Source organism: Alosa alosa, chromosome 20 (genome assembly GCF_017589495.1).
Source record: "Alosa alosa isolate M-15738 ecotype Scorff River chromosome 20, AALO_Geno_1.1, whole genome shotgun sequence".
NCBI classification, from domain to species: domain Eukaryota; kingdom Metazoa; phylum Chordata; class Actinopteri; order Clupeiformes; family Clupeidae; genus Alosa; species Alosa alosa.
In genome coordinates this window covers 26321711-26341814 of record NC_063208.1, presented here as the reverse complement: position 1 = coordinate 26341814, position 20104 = coordinate 26321711, and the positions used below count along the sequence as shown (strand labels likewise).

General features: G+C 45.5%; 1 protein-coding gene across 1 annotated transcript in view; it reads right to left on the bottom strand.

Moving 5' to 3' along the window:
- Window positions 1–5110, bottom strand: part of ptprua (protein tyrosine phosphatase receptor type Ua) — a 221445-nt gene extending 216335 nt beyond the window's left edge. The window contains exon 1 of the mRNA XM_048229546.1: window positions 4872–5110. Coding sequence (XP_048085503.1) covers window positions 4872–4941 — 70 coding nt within the window. The 5' untranslated portion in view covers window positions 4942–5110. The remainder of the gene's footprint in view (window positions 1–4871) is intronic.
- Between the last annotated feature and the right edge of the window lie 14994 nt (window positions 5111–20104).

Here is a 20104-nt window from a genome sequence, read left to right as displayed (position 1 = left end):
GGATCACTGGGAATGTTGAGAGTGCTGTCAGGTCCATTAGTGGATTGCGGCACTGACATTCTGATGCACCGCGGGAGGGCCGACCAGGAGGCGGTCACTACCGATCATCGTCACAGCCGTGACGGAACACGGAGTTGGAGCGGATTGCCGTGGCGACACGTTCGTGTGGATAAAAAGTGTGGCCGTGACAACCTGTCTAACACACCCCCGCACTAGCCAGCCCAAGCTAAGAAGACGACCCCCTGCTCTCACCCTATACAACAGTCAGCAAGGACTGTAGACACACACACACACACACACACACACACACACACACACACACACACACACACACACACATTACCTTACTCAGCCAAGTACTTGTGTCAAAAGTCAACTGACGAAGTGAAGTGCTGTGGCAGCAGTAAAGAGTTTTCTTCCTTTTCTTTTTCACTGGTAAGTGTGTCTGCACTCCCCCATCTATTCTACCAGACCCTCACGAGGGTTTACTGGCATAACTTGATGGCTGTGCTACAAACGTGCTATAACTGTGATAACTCCGATACCCATGTTATAACGGCTTGGTAACTGTGATCACGTCGTTACAATGTTATAACTGTGTTACAACTGAGCTCATTCACACTCACTACCACCTTCCTAGACCAGGCATGTCCAGCTGAATCTTTCAGTAACATTCCTCCACGTATACCCCCCAGCTCAGACAAAAAATTGCCCTTCGCTACAACCCTAATTGACATCCCACCATGTATCTGTCCAGAGCACTGAATGGCATCACATAGACTGGACTAAAGAATGTCCTCTCCATGCCCCCTCCCCCTCAACCCCAACCCTCCCAGAAAATGTGCAGTCAGCTCGGCCCGCTGTGATCCTGTTTCATGATGTCATCCTCCCAAGTTCTCTGCAGCTGTCTTCTTCTCGGTGAGGCTCAAGACCAGCGAGAGACGATGGTGAGATTTAGACGAGTCCTCCACCACTCTCACACACCTCTCTGTCTCCCTCTCTTTAGTTCTCTCTCTCTCTCTCTCTCTCTCTCTCTCTCTCTCTCTCTCTCTTCATTGCTGTCACTCGTATCTCTTCCCCCTTCTTCCTCTGCCTCTATCTCTCTCTAAAGCTCTTAGAATCCACCTCTTTGTATCCCTCTCTTTATTCTCTCTATCGCTCTCATTCTCTATCTTTCCTTATTCTGCCCCTCTGTCTCTCTCTATCCATTCTATTCTCTCTCTGTAACTCCTCTCTTACGCTCCATCTCTCCATCTCTGCCTCTCTTTCCCCCTCTCCCTTCGTCTCTCTTCGTTCCGCCTCCCCCTCCTCTTCTGTTTTTCCCCGAGCGAGGCATCTGGACCAATCGTCTGGACTCTCACGGAGAGAAAAATGGCCCCTGCTGTTGCGTCTCCGAGCCCAAGACCCCTGTGCGCCGATAACAGAGAATCATTTTTTGATAAAGGGGGGAGACGGAGAGGCACACGCGCAAGGAGGGAGTGCACACAAGTGTGTGTGAGGCTATGAGGGACGCACAGCAGTCTCTCTCTCTCTCTCTCTCTCTCTCTCTCTCTCTCTCTCTATCTCTCTCTTAAAAACTCTCTCTCTTTCTCTCTCTATTCAATAGAGCTTTACAAATACACTTTGTGTTGCCAAACATTTCTAATTGCACAGGTAGTTTGTGGTAGCCTATAGAAAAACACACACACACACACGACTATTATCTTTATAACACACTTACACCCTTGGGTTACACACTTATCCACTTATCCCCCCCCCCCTCTCTCTATCACACACACACACACACACACACACACACTCATATATATATATAATCTATTTTTGAGTCATGGGGGGGGTTGTAAAGCAGTACTCCCTCCTCCTCTGCTGCCCTGTTCTGTCCCACTTAAGCACAAACGGCCCTGTGTGTCTGATGGTTTGGTGAGGACAGCCTTTGCTGACGTGTGAGCCAGAGAGCCAGGGGGGTCTAAAGGATCTCCTGCAGTATGTAACGCTACGGCCATCCATTATATGAATGTGCAGTTAAGATCGCCATTCATGCCTGCCAGCCTCATCTAAGTGGCTAAGAACCTGCCTGTGTTTTTTTCGAAGGCCGACTTGATCAATTCTCCTCTGTGTGTGTGTGTGTGTGTGTGTGTGTGTGTGTGTGTGTGTGTGTGTGAGAGAGAGAGAGAGAGAGAGAGACAGTGAGTGTGTGTGTGTGTGTGTGAGAGAGAGAGAGAGACAGAGAGAGTGTGTGTGTTTATGTGTGTAATTCATCTATTGCTACTCAGGCACAAAAGCAGAAAAGTGATCATGAGAGGTTATTACGACGCGATGCGTCCGGAGCAATCTATCCAGTGTAGAGCATAGCAAACAAGGGAGGGAGTCTCTGGGCCTCAGGAGCCCACGGCCAGCCAGTTTAGTGACGTGTAGTGTAGTGTAGCGTGTGTGTGTGTGTGTGTGTGTGTGTGGGGGGTATTTTCAGAATCAGTCAGGGGTAGTGGACCAGCGAGAGGGTACTCCAGCAAGGCAGCCAGCTTCCCTGGAGAGCACAGGGAGAGAGAGGAGCGGGGGACAGAGAGAGAGAGAGAGAGAGAGAGAGCTGCTTCATTTACAGTGTGCACACAGCGTCCTGACCACTCCACTCCACTCTGCCCTGGTTTGGCCAATTCTCAATCCAACTGTGTGTGTGTGTGTGTGTGTGTGTGTGTGTGTGTGTGTGTGTGTGCGCGCGCACACGCGCATGTGAGAGAGAGACTGCCTGACTATTCATGCCAAACCCTCACATTAGATTACCCCCCCCCCCCCCCCCCCCACACACACACACACACACACACACACACACCTCCTTCTGCCCACAGTGCTGGCATGATGTGCCCAGTGATCAGGCACTGACGGCCGGCATGCCATGCTTGAGCGGGCATTCAAAGGGAAGCCGTCCTCGCAAGCCCCCCAGGAACCGTTCCCACTTGTCAGCCGGTCAGCGCAAATAACAAACAGAGCAGACAACAACATAATACGCCCTGTCAGAAAGTGTCAGCGAGCAGATATTTTAGACAGCCTATATAAACACATTTTTAATAGGTGTTCCTTTCTAATGGTTGCTTTCAAAGTGGTTTGTCCTCAAGGTGAGGTGAGACCTTGAACATTTAATAAACAGTCTGTTTTTTAATGGGCATGAAATTCAAAAACGACTCCGTCAGTTGCTGAAAAAGAACTGGAGCTTTGTCCTCACAAGCCAGTAATTTATATCCATTCAAAATAAAAAAAAACTTTTGACATACAACATACAACATTCACCATAACCTTGGGTGTTGCACAGGCCTGGAAGCCATTCCTTTTGCTTTGCCACTGCCTAACCTGACTCTGAGGGAGATTGCGAGAGAAACGCAAATATGCGCGATGTGAGGGAGGCAAGTCAACCGAAGCGCAGAGGCCAGGGCCGGGGGTCAACAGTTCCCAAATACACTGTCAGCAACAAAAGAGTGGCCCGCGGCCAGGCAAACCCGTTCCAACGGACATCGCTTTTTGACCCGCCCCTGTAGAATAATTAAATTTCCAAGAAACAGGCGACAACAAAATATGTCCATTGGTTTTGTTTTCCGACCAAATCGTGTTTCTCAGCGCTGATATTGTCAAGTATGTGCCCATGGCTAATAGAGGAAGAAGTAGTCAGTTTGAGCCTAAATAGGCTATAGGCTATGCAGCCAATGTGAACACTTCCAGTGCTTTCGATGTAGAAGTCAAGTTTTACAATGGATAGTCTATGGCTTTCCAAGATAACATTAAAATCCAATATTTAGAATGCACCATAATATGGTGTAGCCTACTATAAATCAGGCTAATACATTTTGGCCATAGTGACGATGTAGCAACACACTGTGAATTGATAAACTCAGAAAACAGAAAAACAAATAAGCATAATAACTAAATATAGAGTAGCCTACTAAAATGAATGAATGAATGAATTGATGGATGTGAATGACCACGGCTGTCCTTAAACTTTCTCTCCTCACAGATTTTCATTTTGAGCCGAATCTCTCACTCGTTCTCTGTCCACACACGTAGGCTAACACACAGATACACACGCACACAGAGTTACAACGCAGACACCCTGCAATTTAGTCGACAATAACAACTAGGGAGCTTATCAAGTCAACCAATTCTGGTAAATAAATAACAGTATGAGACACCATAATATCTGTTGGGTTTTTTTGCCCTGAACTAGACCAACCTGACAGCCTGACTAAAGAAGCTATATCCTACGGAGTGCTTTAAGACTATGGTGATCTTTATTTCTGTAGGCTATCTGCTGCAGGAATGCAACACAGAGGAAATCTTACATTCACGCATTTCAGTTGAACAAGCACATTAGTGTTGGTACTATCAGACCCACAATTATTTTTTTTTTTTCGAAAGCAGACATGGAAAAAGAACACAAAAAGCTCTTTCGGCACATCTAAACTGGTGCTTATACACGGCATAATCAACCCTTTTGACAGACTTTTATCAACGGCTGTCTGTCTCACTTTCAACCTGAAGCCTAAGACAAACCGCAACTGTCACTCATTGTTCCTTCACACACCAACTTCCACGACCGGTTACTCGGTTCTTTAAAGCAAAAAACATTCATAATGCGTTTCGCTCTGAGTGTACAACTTAGGCTAACTTGTTACTGGAAAGTTGATAGGCTACATCTTTACGCACAGATATGTCCGCTTGATATCAAGTGGCGACACATGTCCTTACATTGAGTAAGCAACCTAAAACTACCAGAGACAAGATCCGCTTAGGGCTGAATGAAACTGTATCTGTCCCTACGCCCGAGACTGCGTGCCTATTTCTCTGGTGCGTTCACTTTAGATGTGAATACAATAAATTTGCCTTACCTGTTGGTCCTTCCAAATTTTCCGCGTATACCCTTACAAATAACATCAGTAGAAAAGCTCCAGAATTCATGGTAACGTCTTTTAGTTCCAGTTCCTTGCGTGTAGGCAGTTGGTTGAAATCCTAAACAGTGACTGGAGCGAAGTTGCGCATTGATTGCTGATATCCTGCCGGAGCATGTATTGAGTTTCCGCGAGAGACGCAGCAGCAGCAGCAGCAGCAGCCACCCGACCCGAGCTGTGCCAGCTGACGTCAGGACAAACAATTCAAAAGTGAACCTTTTTCTCTCCCTCGCCCCTCAACAGTCATTTTTCGCCCCACGCGAGAGACGCTAAAGACCTGGTGAAGGGCGCCCCCTTGTGACTTTTGCAGCGCAACAAAAATCCGAGCCAAACAGCAGTTTTCATTCAGCTCACCAACCACCACAACCACTAACGTTCAAACGGCAGGCACATGTTATCGAACAGTGTTAACATAATGAGCGCTAACACGTCTTTTGATGATGACTGGTTATAGGCTAAATCAATATAGGCTACCGCTTATCTATGTGGCACCAATTGCACCTGAACACGATGGCTCATAGTCTACACACATCTGAATAGTGTGTTACTTAGATATACTACAGGAATAAAATAGTCATTTCTGATCCAGTGTTTTGTGGGTAAAGCGACTGAGTAGCCTACATAAAGGGCAACAGTAACCAACATTTGGTTACTTCTTGTTGTGTCCTACTGTCATGTGATGCTGCTAGCAGCTTTGTGTAAGGTTGCCGGTAAATAAAATGAAAACCCAGTTGGATCAAATCAAATGTCTGAACTGAGACATTTTCATATTCCGTTACTGTGGTTTATGAAACACTAGTCTGTGCTTTAGTGATAACCTTAAAAAATGAGTACTTGATGTGCATGACACTGAAAATGAAGATGTCATTTATATAACAGTTTCATTTAGGCTTAAAATCCTCAAGCTAACTGGCACATGTATTGGCCACACGACCATGAGCTGGCTCTCTCTCTCACACACACACACACACACGCACACACATATTTTCTCTCTTACACACACACACAGACACCACACACACACACACACACACACACAATCAGTCCGATCACATCTCCATCTCTTTTTTATGATGGCATGCCTTTTGTGAGGCAGACCTGAGAGGCATGTCATGGAGAAACATTTTATGAAGACAACACGAACAACACTCTGGTTCTGACTCATTAGCTTCAATTTAAAATCAGCCATCTCTCTCTCTCTCTCCTCTCTCTCCCCTCTCTCTCTCTCCTCTCTCTCTCTCTATCGTTTTATACATTACCTTGGAAGCAGAGCATGTCACTGGAATGAATAATAGTGAAGCTGAGTGCCTGGCTAAATTTTCTGTAAAATATGCTGACCTTTCTCATGGCAGTGTTTGCGTTTTGTTTTTTTTCACCGGCCAAGCTTGTGGGACTCCTGGAGCATTACCATAAATATGAATTTATGCATATCACAAATCAGGACTTTGTCCTCTTTAGATAGTGGAAATAATCAAACTGCTTTCTTTGCAGTCAGTCTGTTTAATTCGATGTGTGTGTGGATGTGTGTGTGTGTGTGTGTGTGTGTGTTGGGGGGAGGGGGTTCCTGCTTGCCTCAGTCCTGAATAGATTTACTCTGGGAAGGAATGAAATCAGTTTTGGGGGTTTTTGGTCAGAGAAAGCTGAGGAGAGTGCAAAGGGTCTTAGTGCTTATTTTGTTCCTCCCTCAGTGTCTCGCATAGGCAGACATAATGGTTTGTCTGGTACCAAGCACAGCATTGAAGTCATTTTCTTTTCTTAATATCAATTCTCCAATCAAATCAAGTTGAGCTTGAGTGCACAGTCGATAAAAGAAAAGGATGGAATCCAATTCTCCTCAGCCAAGGGAAAGTGCGAACGGTAATCAAATGTTTAATTAATGTCGCACAGTGCCGCACTCCCCCGAGCACAAAGCTTGTTATAGCCATAACGATCGCATTTATAAACGCCAGAAACAATGTCAGAGGAACTCAAGATCAAGTCTTCAAGTCTGGGGGAGGGGGAAGGGGGTGTAAGTGTGTGGTGGTGAGTAAGACAGTATAAAGACCCAGCATTGGCCTAAAATCAATCAGGATTATTAAGCCAAAGGACTTCACCCAATGGGATCGTGAACAGAATTGAAATCAAAGGTGATTTGTGAATGTTGTTTCTGTTGAGGCCTTATGGATTCAGACATTAGACTCAATGGTTGTTGTTTGTTTTTTGTTTGTTTTGTTTTATGAAAAGTGCTCAGCGTCAAGGAGAAATATGGTAACGGCGCTGATATCCACTCCAGTCTTTCCCCGGGCACTTGTGCAAGGGCCATTGGCATTCATATTTCAAAGTGGCAAATACAATGTCACAACACGAGCTCGGGTACCCTGGCATATCTACTGCAAATAACAATGAAAATCAACAGTGTGAGTCTATCATGCCTGAGGGGCAGCCTGTTGGTTGGTGACTGATGTGTTACTGTGTGTGAATGTATGTGGCGGTCTGCTATTTGCATACACATGGGTACCATGTACATTTTCAAGGTCCATGACAAGAGTAGTGCTGCGTAAATCAGGCTATTGTGAATGCTTCGAGGGTGAGTTTGATCTTTTTTTGTTATTTTTAGTTTAAAAAAAAAATGAACAAATAAATAACTACACAGTATGAGAATTATGTGGAAATCGATGCTTAAAATATGTAGCAATGTAAACTCACATTCACACACACACAAACTCACACTCACACACACACACACATGCACACACACACACACACACACACACACACACACACACACACACACACACACACACACACACACACACACACACACACAAGCACACACACACACACGCACACGCGCACACGCATGCACACACACCCACACTTCACAGTCCGGAAACCTTCAGGGCTCTGTGTGTCCTTGTGTGAAAGGCAGTGGACTGCACTGAAGGGCCTGGCCAAGCACTGTGAGCATTTGGTCCTCTGAACTCCACTTGCTCAGCATAAGAAAGGAAGGAGTGGGGAGAAAGAGAGAGGAAAAGAAGGACAGAGAGAGAAAGACAGAAAGAAAGAAAGAAAGATGGAAAGCTGAGCGTGGGAATGAGGAGGCAGTGGAAAGTACAGTAACTGCCCAGAGCGAGGACAAGAGGAGGAGGAGGAGGAGGAGGAAGAGGAGTAGGGGATGTGGGGGCAGAGTTGGAGAGGTGAAACCAGGGGAATTGCCAGACTGGTGGAGATGCAGGGTACACATCTACACACACACACACACACGCACACACGACGCACACACACACACACACACACACACACACACACACACACACACACACACACACACACACACACACACACACACACACACACACACACACACACACACACACACACAGGGCCCTGCATGTCACAGCCCACCATGTAAGTAGCAACGTGTGGGAGGTCATGTGAGGCCATGAGAGGGATTTGAGTGTGTGAAGGCATGTACTCTATGTATATGCTCATCATGAGTATGCTGTGTGTGTGTGTGTGTGTGTGTTGAGGGGTTAGGGTGAGTCAAAGAAAAGGAAGTGGCTGGCTGGCATCAAGCATCTCAGTTCAAAGAGGGCACATCGTCATGACAGCACCACCCTCCGACATCCCAACAGTGCCATGTCAGTCATACTGACATCCCAAGACTCTGCTCTCACACATACACACACACATGCACACACGCACACCCACACACACAAACACACAGCATTTATATTATGAAATGAAAGAACGACAAGCTGCCAACAACACTGTACTCTGATGCCAACATGCTACTGGACTTCTACAAGAGTAACGTGCATGGTCCCTCACTCTCATACTCACACACACACACACACACACACACACACACACACACACACACACACACACACACACACACACACACACACACACACACACACACACACACACACACACACACACAGCAAAAGGGAGATTTAAACCAGAAGGGAATAATAATACATGTTTGTAAATGCACATACAAACACACACTAGTGTGGGTGTCTGTGTAACTTTTTCAGACGTGTCCTCCGCACTATATGCAGATCTTTGTGAAACGGATGTCCGACCCTTCGGGTGATTCAGATATGATGCTTGATATCCGCAGAACCAAATTTCCCTCACGGGATCAAAAGAGTATATATAAATATAAACATGCAGACTTACACCTGTCTGAAAGCAGCTTGTGTGTGTGTGTGTGTGTGTGTGTGTGTGTGAGGACAACAAAGCTGCTCTCCTGTTGCTATATCCTGCTGTTTAGGTCTGACATGTCAGATTCTCCTATAGAGGTGCACAGAAGCTCAGCTGGCGTGTACAAGAACACATGCTGAAGTTCAATAACACTAATGTGCCAGTGTGTCACACTCACTCACCAGTGTTGGGAGTAATGCATTAAAAAAGTAATGTAATTACAGTAATGCATTGCTTTTTGCTGTAATGCAGTAATGTAAGGCATTACCAATTCAATTTCAGTAATATTTTATTCGGTACAATGCTCAGTAATTTTTTAATCCAAAATTGAGAAATGCTCAATTGGCACCAGAGAAGATTATCCAAGAATTAAAAAAGTAATCTATGCTGGTCCTGGAATTTGATTGCCTTGTTCAGATGACTGTAGAAAGGGAATTTGAGTTATCTCTGCCATTCATGCAACAGATCTAACATGGTTAGGCTATACTTCTCATTTCAAGCAGTGAGAATAACTAAAATGTTGCTTTTACAGACAAAGATCGTAGCCATTATTCTCAAACTATTTGCATTAAGTCTACACCACTGTAAGTGAAAGGAAAGGCAACCAGCAATGATGAGAACCATTTAAAGTCAACATACAATTTCACTATGGCTATATTTTACTATATTAAGTTGTGAGTGACCTTTGGCCTTTGGGGCCTACATTGTCCCATAAGCCATAACTGCAACCATTATATTGTTCTTTTGTTAGCCTTAAGCCTAACTCAGTCATTATGCCATACCACATCACCTCCTGCCGTGTAATGAGCTGCATTGAACACATGAAGATCTATTGAGAACACCAAATCATATTTCCTGTTATTTTGATGAAAGTAATGTAAACGTAGTGTAATGCCTTACTATTCAAAGACAGTAATATTGTTATGTAACAAATTACTTTGAGATGATGTTAACAAGTAATAAATAATGCATTACACTTTTGAAGTAACTCCAACACTGTCACTCATGCACTCTCTCTGCTTCTCATGCCGTTCACAACAGAAACAGTAACTATAATGAATGACAGAGGTTTATTTGACGTGTGTGTGTGTGTATGGGGTGGGTGGATGGGTGGTGTGTGTGTGTGTGTGTGTGTGTGTGTGTGTGTGTGTGTGTGTGTGTGTGTGTTGTGTGTGTGTGTGTGTGTGTATGTGTATGTGTGTGGGGTGGGTGGGTGTGTTTGTGTGTGTGTGTGTGTGTGTGTGTGTGTGTGTGTGTGTGTCCAGCTGACTTCTGACCAGGCAACATACAGTATAGTGGTCCGACAAAGACTGATCTTCAACATGTTTTTAAGTCACACTCTGTCTGTTTATTGATCTCCCTCTTTCTCTGTCTATCTCTGTCCCTTTCACATTATGTGCACAGACACATGCACACACTCTGTAGAACTAATCAGATCTCTCAGATTCAGAAGTTCCTAACACACATTGGGTTAAATGCATGTGGTCCTGCTACTTCTCAATCAATGATGGAGAGTGAATCCAGGTTGGCTCACACCCTCCTGTGTTTTGGCAGTTGTAACACAGCACTCCTTTACACCCCTCCACCGCTTCCCTTCTCTCCTCTCTCTCTCTCTCTCTCTCTCTCTCTCTCTCTCTCTCTCTCTCTCTCTCTCTCTCTCCTCTTCAGGTTTAGCTGTCCCCCTGTAACTTGGCAGTAATTGCCAGACAACATGGCAGCCCGAGCCGCGCAACGCTCATCTGCGCCGCGCAATTACACGCGCCCTGAGGGGCTCCCACCGAAAAACGCTCGCCAGGAATGAACTCGGCCACAGCCAGGTGATGGCGGAGGCGACGGCTCGCTCATATTAAGCAGCCGCCCGCCAACCCGACCCAATGCTACGGCTGGATTAGAATATAGATTAGCTCATCTTCACTCTCTCTCTCTCTCTCTCTCTCTCTCTCTCTCTCACTGGACTGAGCAAAGTGCAAAGTGAATGGGTGGGAGGCGTGGGGAGAAGGTGCTTGGGTTATCATACCAATGAATAGCATACGTTCGAACACACACACACACACACACACACACACAAACACACACACACACATCCCATTTGAGTCACTGTGATCAGTGTTTGAGTGGCAGGTGCTGAGATAAAGCCTTTAATAGCTCAAAAAATATGATAGATATGATAATAGCTAGAGAGAGAGAGATAATCAGATAAGATAGGAGCACAGATAATAGGATACGTTCTGAATTACAGCTGAATATGAAGTGATAAAAAGATAGTAGCTTTAATAAAAATAAAAATAAAGACCTTGGGAAGAGCATAAGTGGAATCTGAAAGATTCAGGGATCCCATCTGCAGACCCTAGAGTCTAGGACATGCCAACTCAAGTCAGCTGTTTTTGTCATTTCCACTCCTGCATATATCACCAGTGTTGGAGTTACTTCAAAAGCGTAATGCATTATTTATTACTTGTTACTGTCATCTCAAAGTAATTTGTTACATAACAATATTACTGTCTTTGAATTGTAAGGCATTACACTACGTTTACATTACTTTCACCAAAATAACAGGAAATATGGATTTGGTGTTCTCAATAGATCTTCATGTGTTCAATGCAGCTCATTACACGGCAGGAGGTGATGTGGTATGGCATAATGACTGAGCTAGGCTTAAGGCTAACAAAAGAACAATATAATGGTTGCAGTTATGGCTCATGGGACAATGTAGGCCCCAAAGGCCAAAGGTCACTCACAACTTAATATAGTAAAATATAGCCATAGTGAAATTGTATATTGACTTTATTGGTTCTCATCATTGCTGGTTGCCTTTCCTTCCACTTACAGTGGTGTAGACTTAATGCAAATAGTTTGAGAATAATGGCTACGATCTTTGTCTGTAAAAGCAACATTTTAGTTATTCTCACTGCTTGAAATGAGAAGTATAGCCTAACCATGTTAGATCTGTTGCATGAATGGCAGAGATAACTCAAATTCCCTTTCTACAGTCATCTGAACAAGGCAATCAAATTCCAGGACCAGCATAGATGACTTTTTTAATTCCTGGATAATCTTCTCTGGTGCCAATTGAGCATTTCTCAATTTTGGATTAAAAAGCAAAGTCACTTTAGTTACTGAGAATTGTACCGAGTAAAATATTACTGAAATTGTATTGGTAATGCCTTACATTACTGCATTACAGCAAAAAGCAATGCATTACTGTAATTACATTACTTTTTTAATGCATTACTCCCAACACTGTATATCACACATACGGGGGAAGGTTGAATTTCATTTCTTTCAGGCAGTGATGAATGATTGATATTTCCAGTACAGGGCTTGTGATTTCTCATGGGGGTCCACAATCCCCTCATGGCGCACAGAACGGATACAGGACGCTTAAAAAGACAAATACATCAAATGTGAAAAAGCGACTGTAGTTGGAAAAAACTAACGATGTGACCGCAAAACCTGATGAGACAAATTCCACTGTGTTATTCAGAGCGCAGCGTAGCAGAGCGGAGCCATAGGGCTTGATGAAAATGCATGTGTGGTGTGTCCCAGACATTCACTGCTCTGTGCAGTCAAGTGGATGGCTCTGGGTCCTTCTGACAGTCAATTCCCACATAAAGATATACTGGTGCTGCTCTCCCGCACCCCCCTTCCCATGCAGCGAGTGATAAGACACGAGGAAGAAATTCTCTCTGAGTCGAGAGAGTAGGAATATCTCCACGAGACAGACAATGCACTCCTGGGCTTGGGCAAGTGTGTGCTGTTGCTGTGTGTTACAGCGAAACCTATGGAAATGAGTCTCACCATACTATGTCCCCCAGGCCACCACTCTCTTCATGTCACAGCACTGTCTCTCTCTCTCTCTCTTTCTCTCTCTCCCTCTTCATCTCACTGCAATGCTTCTCTATGCCTTTCTCTTTTCCACATCAACTCTCCAATGCTTCTCTCCGTCTTTCTCTCTCCATCTCCCTCTCTCTTTCCCTCCCTCTCTCCCTCGTCTCTTCTCTGTTCCGCGGTCCGTTATCTCTCCCACTCGTCCCCTGTTCTGCTCTGGGAAGCTCATGCATTTGAATGATCATCAGCCCCTATTCAAACTCGACAGACCCTCTCCATGGTAGCACGGCACTTGGTCTGTGGCATTTTAACAAGACACGACCGCCGCAGCACAGCCGCCTTCGTTCGCACGCCTCATCTTCCTCGCCGCTCTTGTCGGTCCATTTTCCCACACGGGCCCCGAGCTAAGTGGTTATTAGCTGATTTTGTTCATTTCACCAACTCTATTCTTCTCTTCTTCCCTCGTTTACCTGTCATCATTCTCGTTCTGCTCGCCGCTTTCCCACGAAACCACACACCATTAGAAGAGACATCTAAAATGGTGTAGGTTATGTCTGTAAACGTTAACTTCCAAAGGGCTGGACCTCCGTCTGCCTCAGGTTATTTTTAAACAGTCCATTGTTATGCACTGTAACACACATCATGCGTCAATGCAAAACAAGCATGAATATTCATTTGGTGGAAGTGGTGGCTGTTAGGGATGGGCGACATTAAATATATTGATGTATATTTTATGGTATTTTGTTTGTTTGTTTTAAGTATTCTACTTGTGTCTTTTATGTGTGGTTGTCTTGAGCCCCTAAGTTCCACTTAAGGGACGTCTTGATGCTTCAGCACACTTAGACATTTTGAGTAATTCTATGTTTCAAACTTTGTGGGAACTGTCTTGGGAGGGGGCTTTTCTGTTCCAGCATGACTGTTGCCCAATGCACTAACCAAGGTCCTTAAAGACATGAAGACTGGGTGTGTATTTGGTGTGGAAGAACTACATGTAGATAGATAGATAGATAGATAGATAGATAGATAGATAGATAGATAGATAGATACTTTGTTGATCCCTATGGGTAAATTCAAGGGTCTCAGTAGCATACAGACATCAAACACAACATGCACTTACAGCAGAAATGGTAAACATAAGTATAAGTATAAACACATAACTAAACTCTATTGTTCAATACAGACAGTACAAGATAAGAAAGATAAGAAAACTAACAAAACTAAATACTAAATACACTATATAAATTAAATTAAGAAAGTCCAATGTGCTTGAGGGACATCAAGCATAAGACGCTTGTAGTGACAGGGCCGGGACTGGTAATGTGCTAAAGGGAGTGAGTGTCATGGTGAAGGTGCAAAAAGTAGTCCAACCATAGTCCTTTAGTTATGTGTGCATGGCAAGGTGCTCAAGAGACTGAGTATCACGGTGAAGGTGCAAAAAGTAGTCCAACATTAGTCCAACAGTGCAAGAGTAAGGTCTAGAGACCAGCATAAATAATATGGACAAATAGGAGAGTAAAAGTATAATTTCAGTGCAAGAACAGGTTGAGGTAATAGGGTTATAGCCATTCATTCATTCAGTCAGTATTGTAGCAGAAGCCTGACCGCAGCCATTGATCATGTGTGCTAATATAGCATGAAAAACAGTGTAGCAGTAAAACAGTAGTGGAAAACATTAGGCTGTGTACATTAGTAAAACAGTAGTAAAACAATAGTAAAACAGTAGAAAAGCAGTAGGGGGCAGTCAGTACTCAAACATGGAGGGTGGAGAGGCAGACAGACTAAGCAGAGAAGTCTATCTCTCCTCTTCCCTAGTGAGGCATTGAACAGTTCAATGGCCCTAGGAACAAATGACTTCCTCAGCCTTTCAGTTGTGCATGGCAGTGAGCGAAGTCTCCAGCTGATCAAGCTCTTTTGCTTTTAATAGTGCTGTAGAGTGGATGACATTCATTGTCCAAGATGTTGATAAGTTTGTTTAGGGTCCTTTTATCAGATATTGAAGTGATGCACTTCAGTTCAGCTCCCACTACAGAGCCAGCCTTCCTTACATTGAAGGACTGCAGCCTCCTCAGAAAGTACAGCCTGCTTTGTCCTTTCTTGTAGAGTGCATCAGTGTTGGCTGACCAGTCCAGTTTATTGTCCAGGTGGAGACCCAGATACTTGTAGGTGCTTACCACCCCATATTGACCCCATCAAGAGTCTTATGACGTCATTTTCTATATTTTTTATATGTTGCTGAGTATAACATAAACAGCAAAGAAAAGTGATTGATAATGACTGACTGACTATTACTGTGTTACATGCTTCAAATGTAAAGCACTTTGAGCTGCATTCTGTGTATGAAAGGTGCTATACAAATAAAGCTTTATTATTATTATTTATTATTATTATTATCAATGGAGACTGGTAGCAGAGCGGGCTTAGGCCTTCGGAAATCCACCACCATCTCCTTGGTCTTTGAAGTGTTGAGTTGAAGGTGATTGAGTTTGCACCATTGCACAAAGTCCTCCACCAGGCTCCTGTACTCCTCCTCTTGCTCGTCCCTGATACACCCCACAATTGCAGTATCATCAGAAAACTTCTGCATGTGGCATGACTCAGTGTTGTAGCAGAAGTCAGATGTGTACAGGGTGAACAGGACTGGAGAGAGCACAGTTCCCTGTGGCTCGGTGCTGCTGATCACAGTGTCAGAGAGGCAGTTCTTCAGTCTGATCTAACTGTGGTCGCCGGGTCAGGTAATCTGTAATCCAGGTTACCAGGTGAGCCGCCCACACCCATCTGCAAGAGCTTGTCTCCCAGTCTGAGGGGTTGGATGGTGTTAAAAGCATTTGAGAAATCAAAGAACATGATTCTCACAGCACTTTTCCCCTTGTCTAGGTGAGAATGTGTCCTGTGTAGAAGATAAGGGATGGCATCGTCCACGCCCACTTTCTCCTGGTATGCAAACTGTAACGGGTCTAGTGCATGGCGTACCTGGGGTCTGAGCACACCTAAGACCAGCCGCTCCATTGTTTTCATGTTAGAGCGACAGGCCTGAAGTCATTAAGCTCGCTGGGGTGTGGTTTCTTGGGAACGGGGGTGAGACATGATGTCTTCCACAGTGTTGGAACTTGTCCGAGACGTAGACTCCAGTTGAAGATGTGCTTCAGTGGCTCCCCCAGTTCAGCAGCACAGGCCATGAGCAGCCTTGGACACAGTCTGTCAGGCCCGGCTGCCTTACGAGGATGGAGTTTGATAAGATAACTTACTTGGTCCGCTGAAATGATGGGGGGGATGAGGGGAGTGGAGGGTGAGGAGGAGGAGGGGTGCTTCTGTGGGTGTTGTCGTGTGGCTAGAGACTGATGGCCATTGGCTGAAGCCATTGTTGCCGCACTGCTCGTGGTCACCATGTGGGGGAGAGGTGCGATAGCCTGATCAGCAGTGATGATGGGGGGCAGCATCTGGGGTCTGTGTGTCTGATGGGTGTTGACTGAGGTCGTTGTCACCTTGTTGTTCGGGGTCGCCATGTGGGGGAGGGGTGCAATATCCAGTGATGGTGGGGGTGAGTGTTGCACTGGTAATGAGGTGGGGTGGGGGCTGGGGATGGGCAATCGAACCTGTTGTAAAAGTGGTTCAGCTGGTTTGCTCTGTCCAGGTCTCCCTCCACAGAGCTGCTGCTCTTCTTGACTTGACTTGACTGGCCCACACAGAGCCGTGATCTCAACCCCATCGCACACCTTTGGAATGTACAAGGAGATGGCGAGCCAGCCAGGCCTTCTCGTCCAACATCAGTGTCTGACCACACACTTTCTTCTGGATGGATGGGCAAACAAATCCAACATACGCACTCTGAAATCTCGTGGAAAGCCTTCCCAGTAGAGTGCAAGCTGTTGGATTTAGAATAGGAGGTCATAAAAGTTCCTGTAGGTGTAATGGTCAGATGCCCCAATACCTTGTCTATAATATAGGGTATATTACTAATATCCCGATAATCTTTATCATATGGAGGACTTCTGTGGACGATACAATGAGGCACATCCCAAGTGTCCAGACTAGCTGCTGCTAGTTGTCCAAGTAATACATATCCTATTACACTGTCAAAGACTTGTCAAAGTGTAATTTCTAAATCCATCCATGGTTCATTTTGCAAATGTATTTCATGTTGAATAACTCACAATTTCCTCTTCAGTTGTCCGAGACACCCGTTCTGGGGATTTATTTAAACTCGTTGCTGGTCAAAAACCTTTTTTATAGGCCTATCTGTTAGCACCAGCCATTCATGCATGCAATCAGAAAGTGATTTAAATCCCATCTAATTTGATGCGTGTGGATCTTTACAAATGGTAATTACAGTCGGCCCTGATGCGGCCTAATATGCAATGCAGTGACTCACCTAACGATCATATCCCATTAATGCCAATTCATTCACTCTCTCTCGGGGGCTTTTATTCTCCTAGTAGACCAGCCAGCGTCTGAGATATTCATGCGCTGTATTTATTTCAGTCGCGAGGAAGAGGAAGAGGAAGAGGAAGAGGAAGAGGAGGGGGCTTATGAGTTGAATCAGATGTCTCGAGCTCAACTAATAAAAAGTTTCTGCCGTCATCAGGGGGGGATTGCAGTGCAGAGATGAGCCATGAACGGTTTGACAGGGATCTGATTGAACAAGCCTCTATTTTGATTTTGTGTGACTGTTACGCCGGGTGGAGGGGCAAGGGGGAGTTGGACCAAAGGGGGGGGGTCGCTGGCAGAGGAGTGTGCTGATGAGAGATATGGGGGGGGGGGTGTTGAGGACATGGGAGAGGGGGAGTTATGTGTGTGTGTGTGCTTGTGCTTGCGGGAAACTCCTGATTAGCCAAAGACACACAGCACACTCACACACCGGCGCTATGCCCTGTCGCTGTGGCGGGCATGTGTGAACGTGTGATAAGGAGGACAGTGACAGTCAGGGTGGCGATCGCGTGCCCCATCGTCTCGCTCCCGCACGTAAACAAGGGGAAGCTCCTATCTCCACGGCTGAGTGACAGGGTTCGCACCTCTGTCTGTCTCTGCTCTGCTCTTTCTCTTCCTTTCTCTCTTTCTTTCTTTGTTCCTTGTCCCTCGCTCCCTTGCTATTTTCATCCTGCCCCCGCCACCCCTTCATCCCGCAGTCAAGCAATCAAAGGCAAAGTCACACCTGCTGTCTCCAAGGAGGGCAGGATGGACTGGCGGACGGGCGGCTACTCACCCGTGGCTGCCAGCGTGCCTGGCATCGGGGTGACAGGGTGGCATCGACTTGTCCGAGCTGCTAGGCCAATATCTCTCCCGCACACAGCCACTGCCACCCCTCCCCCCACACCCTGCAAGACTTGACTGACTGGTCCACACACACACACACACACACTCACACACACACACACACACACACACACACACACAATGTGCCTCATGGCTTACCGTTTAAACCCTTCCTCTCTCCTTGGCACAGGTATTCAATAGCTTTTAAATACCTTTCCTTCGTAGCAGATTTACTAGACTTGATAAAAAGAGAGTGGGAGCAGCTTTAACATCTAAAGCCTCCTGAAACACTATCACTCTTAACCCCATCCACTGGATCTACTCCTGGGCCAGAATTATTCTTCTATAACCATATATTTTATCAGAACATTTGTGGGCCCTCGTCCGACCGCCGTTCACCCCAAAATGTGCACCGCAGATAAGAAAGGGAAAAAAAAAATCAAAGAAATCTTATCGGTGCTGTATACATTTATAGAGGCTACAAAGCCATCAGATAAAAGGCAGAACTAGCAGAGTAATGGAATAAAGGGTAAACATGACTCCAAAACATCTTTCTTGACATGAGGTTAAGTGGACTAATGTGGAAAATGTTCACTTTCAGAGGATGTATCTATGTTCCTTTGAATATTAACCAAAATAGTTGACCAAATCTGTGAATCTACACATTTTTACTCCCTCCCTGTCAACATCCAATGCATGGGAAACCAAAAAAAGTCCATGTATGCCTTTGAGCCGGAAAACAAGGTGGCACTTCAGTTAGCCTGCAGGACAATAAGGGGGGACAGGGCGTGCTTGGGTGGAGGAGGAGCACAGATTCAATAATACACTGTGAGGAGGGACTATTGTGGGCTTGCTGACAGCTGAGATGGCGTAACACAATGTGAAGTACAGGGGTCTCGTTTCCTCTAAGTGGCCACTGAGTGGTGAAACTTAATGCCACACTGGACCCAGTGACTCTCCTGCCTGCACAGGCAACTGCAGGTGAGAACCTGATCGGAGAGGTACAGCTTGTTAGAAAGCTGCAGCAATCCTGTCTAACACAGACACACAGACACACAGACACACACACAAACACACACCTGTCTGAGCTCCCAACCTCCACCAGGTAGAGTGTGACACAAAATGACGTCTCGTTTATCCAGCCTGACCCAACAAACAGCTTTTCATCTAAGCCTGAGAACAAGATTCTGTGAGCCACAATGGCCCACACATGCACACACACACACACACACACACACACACACTCACCATAGTTCTCTCCAATACGCACACTGTTTATCTCTCACTCACACACATCTCCCTCTCTCCCATAAACACACACGTACACACACGTACACACACAGACACAGACACACACACACACACACACACACACACAGTTACATAATCTCTGTCACTTAGTCACACACTCAGTCCCTCACACATACACAAACTTGTACACACAGGTATGGGTTGAGCTGAGAACATGGCACGTTGCCATCCTATCTTCTTCCTCCTCCTCCTCCCCTCTCTCTCTCTCTCTCTCTCTCTCTCTCGCACACACACACACACACACACACACACACACACACACACACACACACACACACACACACACACACACACACAGTGTCTGATGGCAGACTAACACATCCTGTCAGTGTGGCTCAGCCCCGGTGACAGGCCCACCCGTACCGACAGCATCCCGTGACACGCCGGATTAGAGCCAGCATGGTGGCACGTCGGAGGGGAGCCGACACAGAGATTAAGGCTGCCGAGACACACTATTTTTTACCATTTATTGATACAGTAAACACTTACTCATATTTACACACACACACACAACGGCATAGAGACACACACACACACACACACACACACTCTCTCTCTCTCACACACACACACACACACACACACACACACAC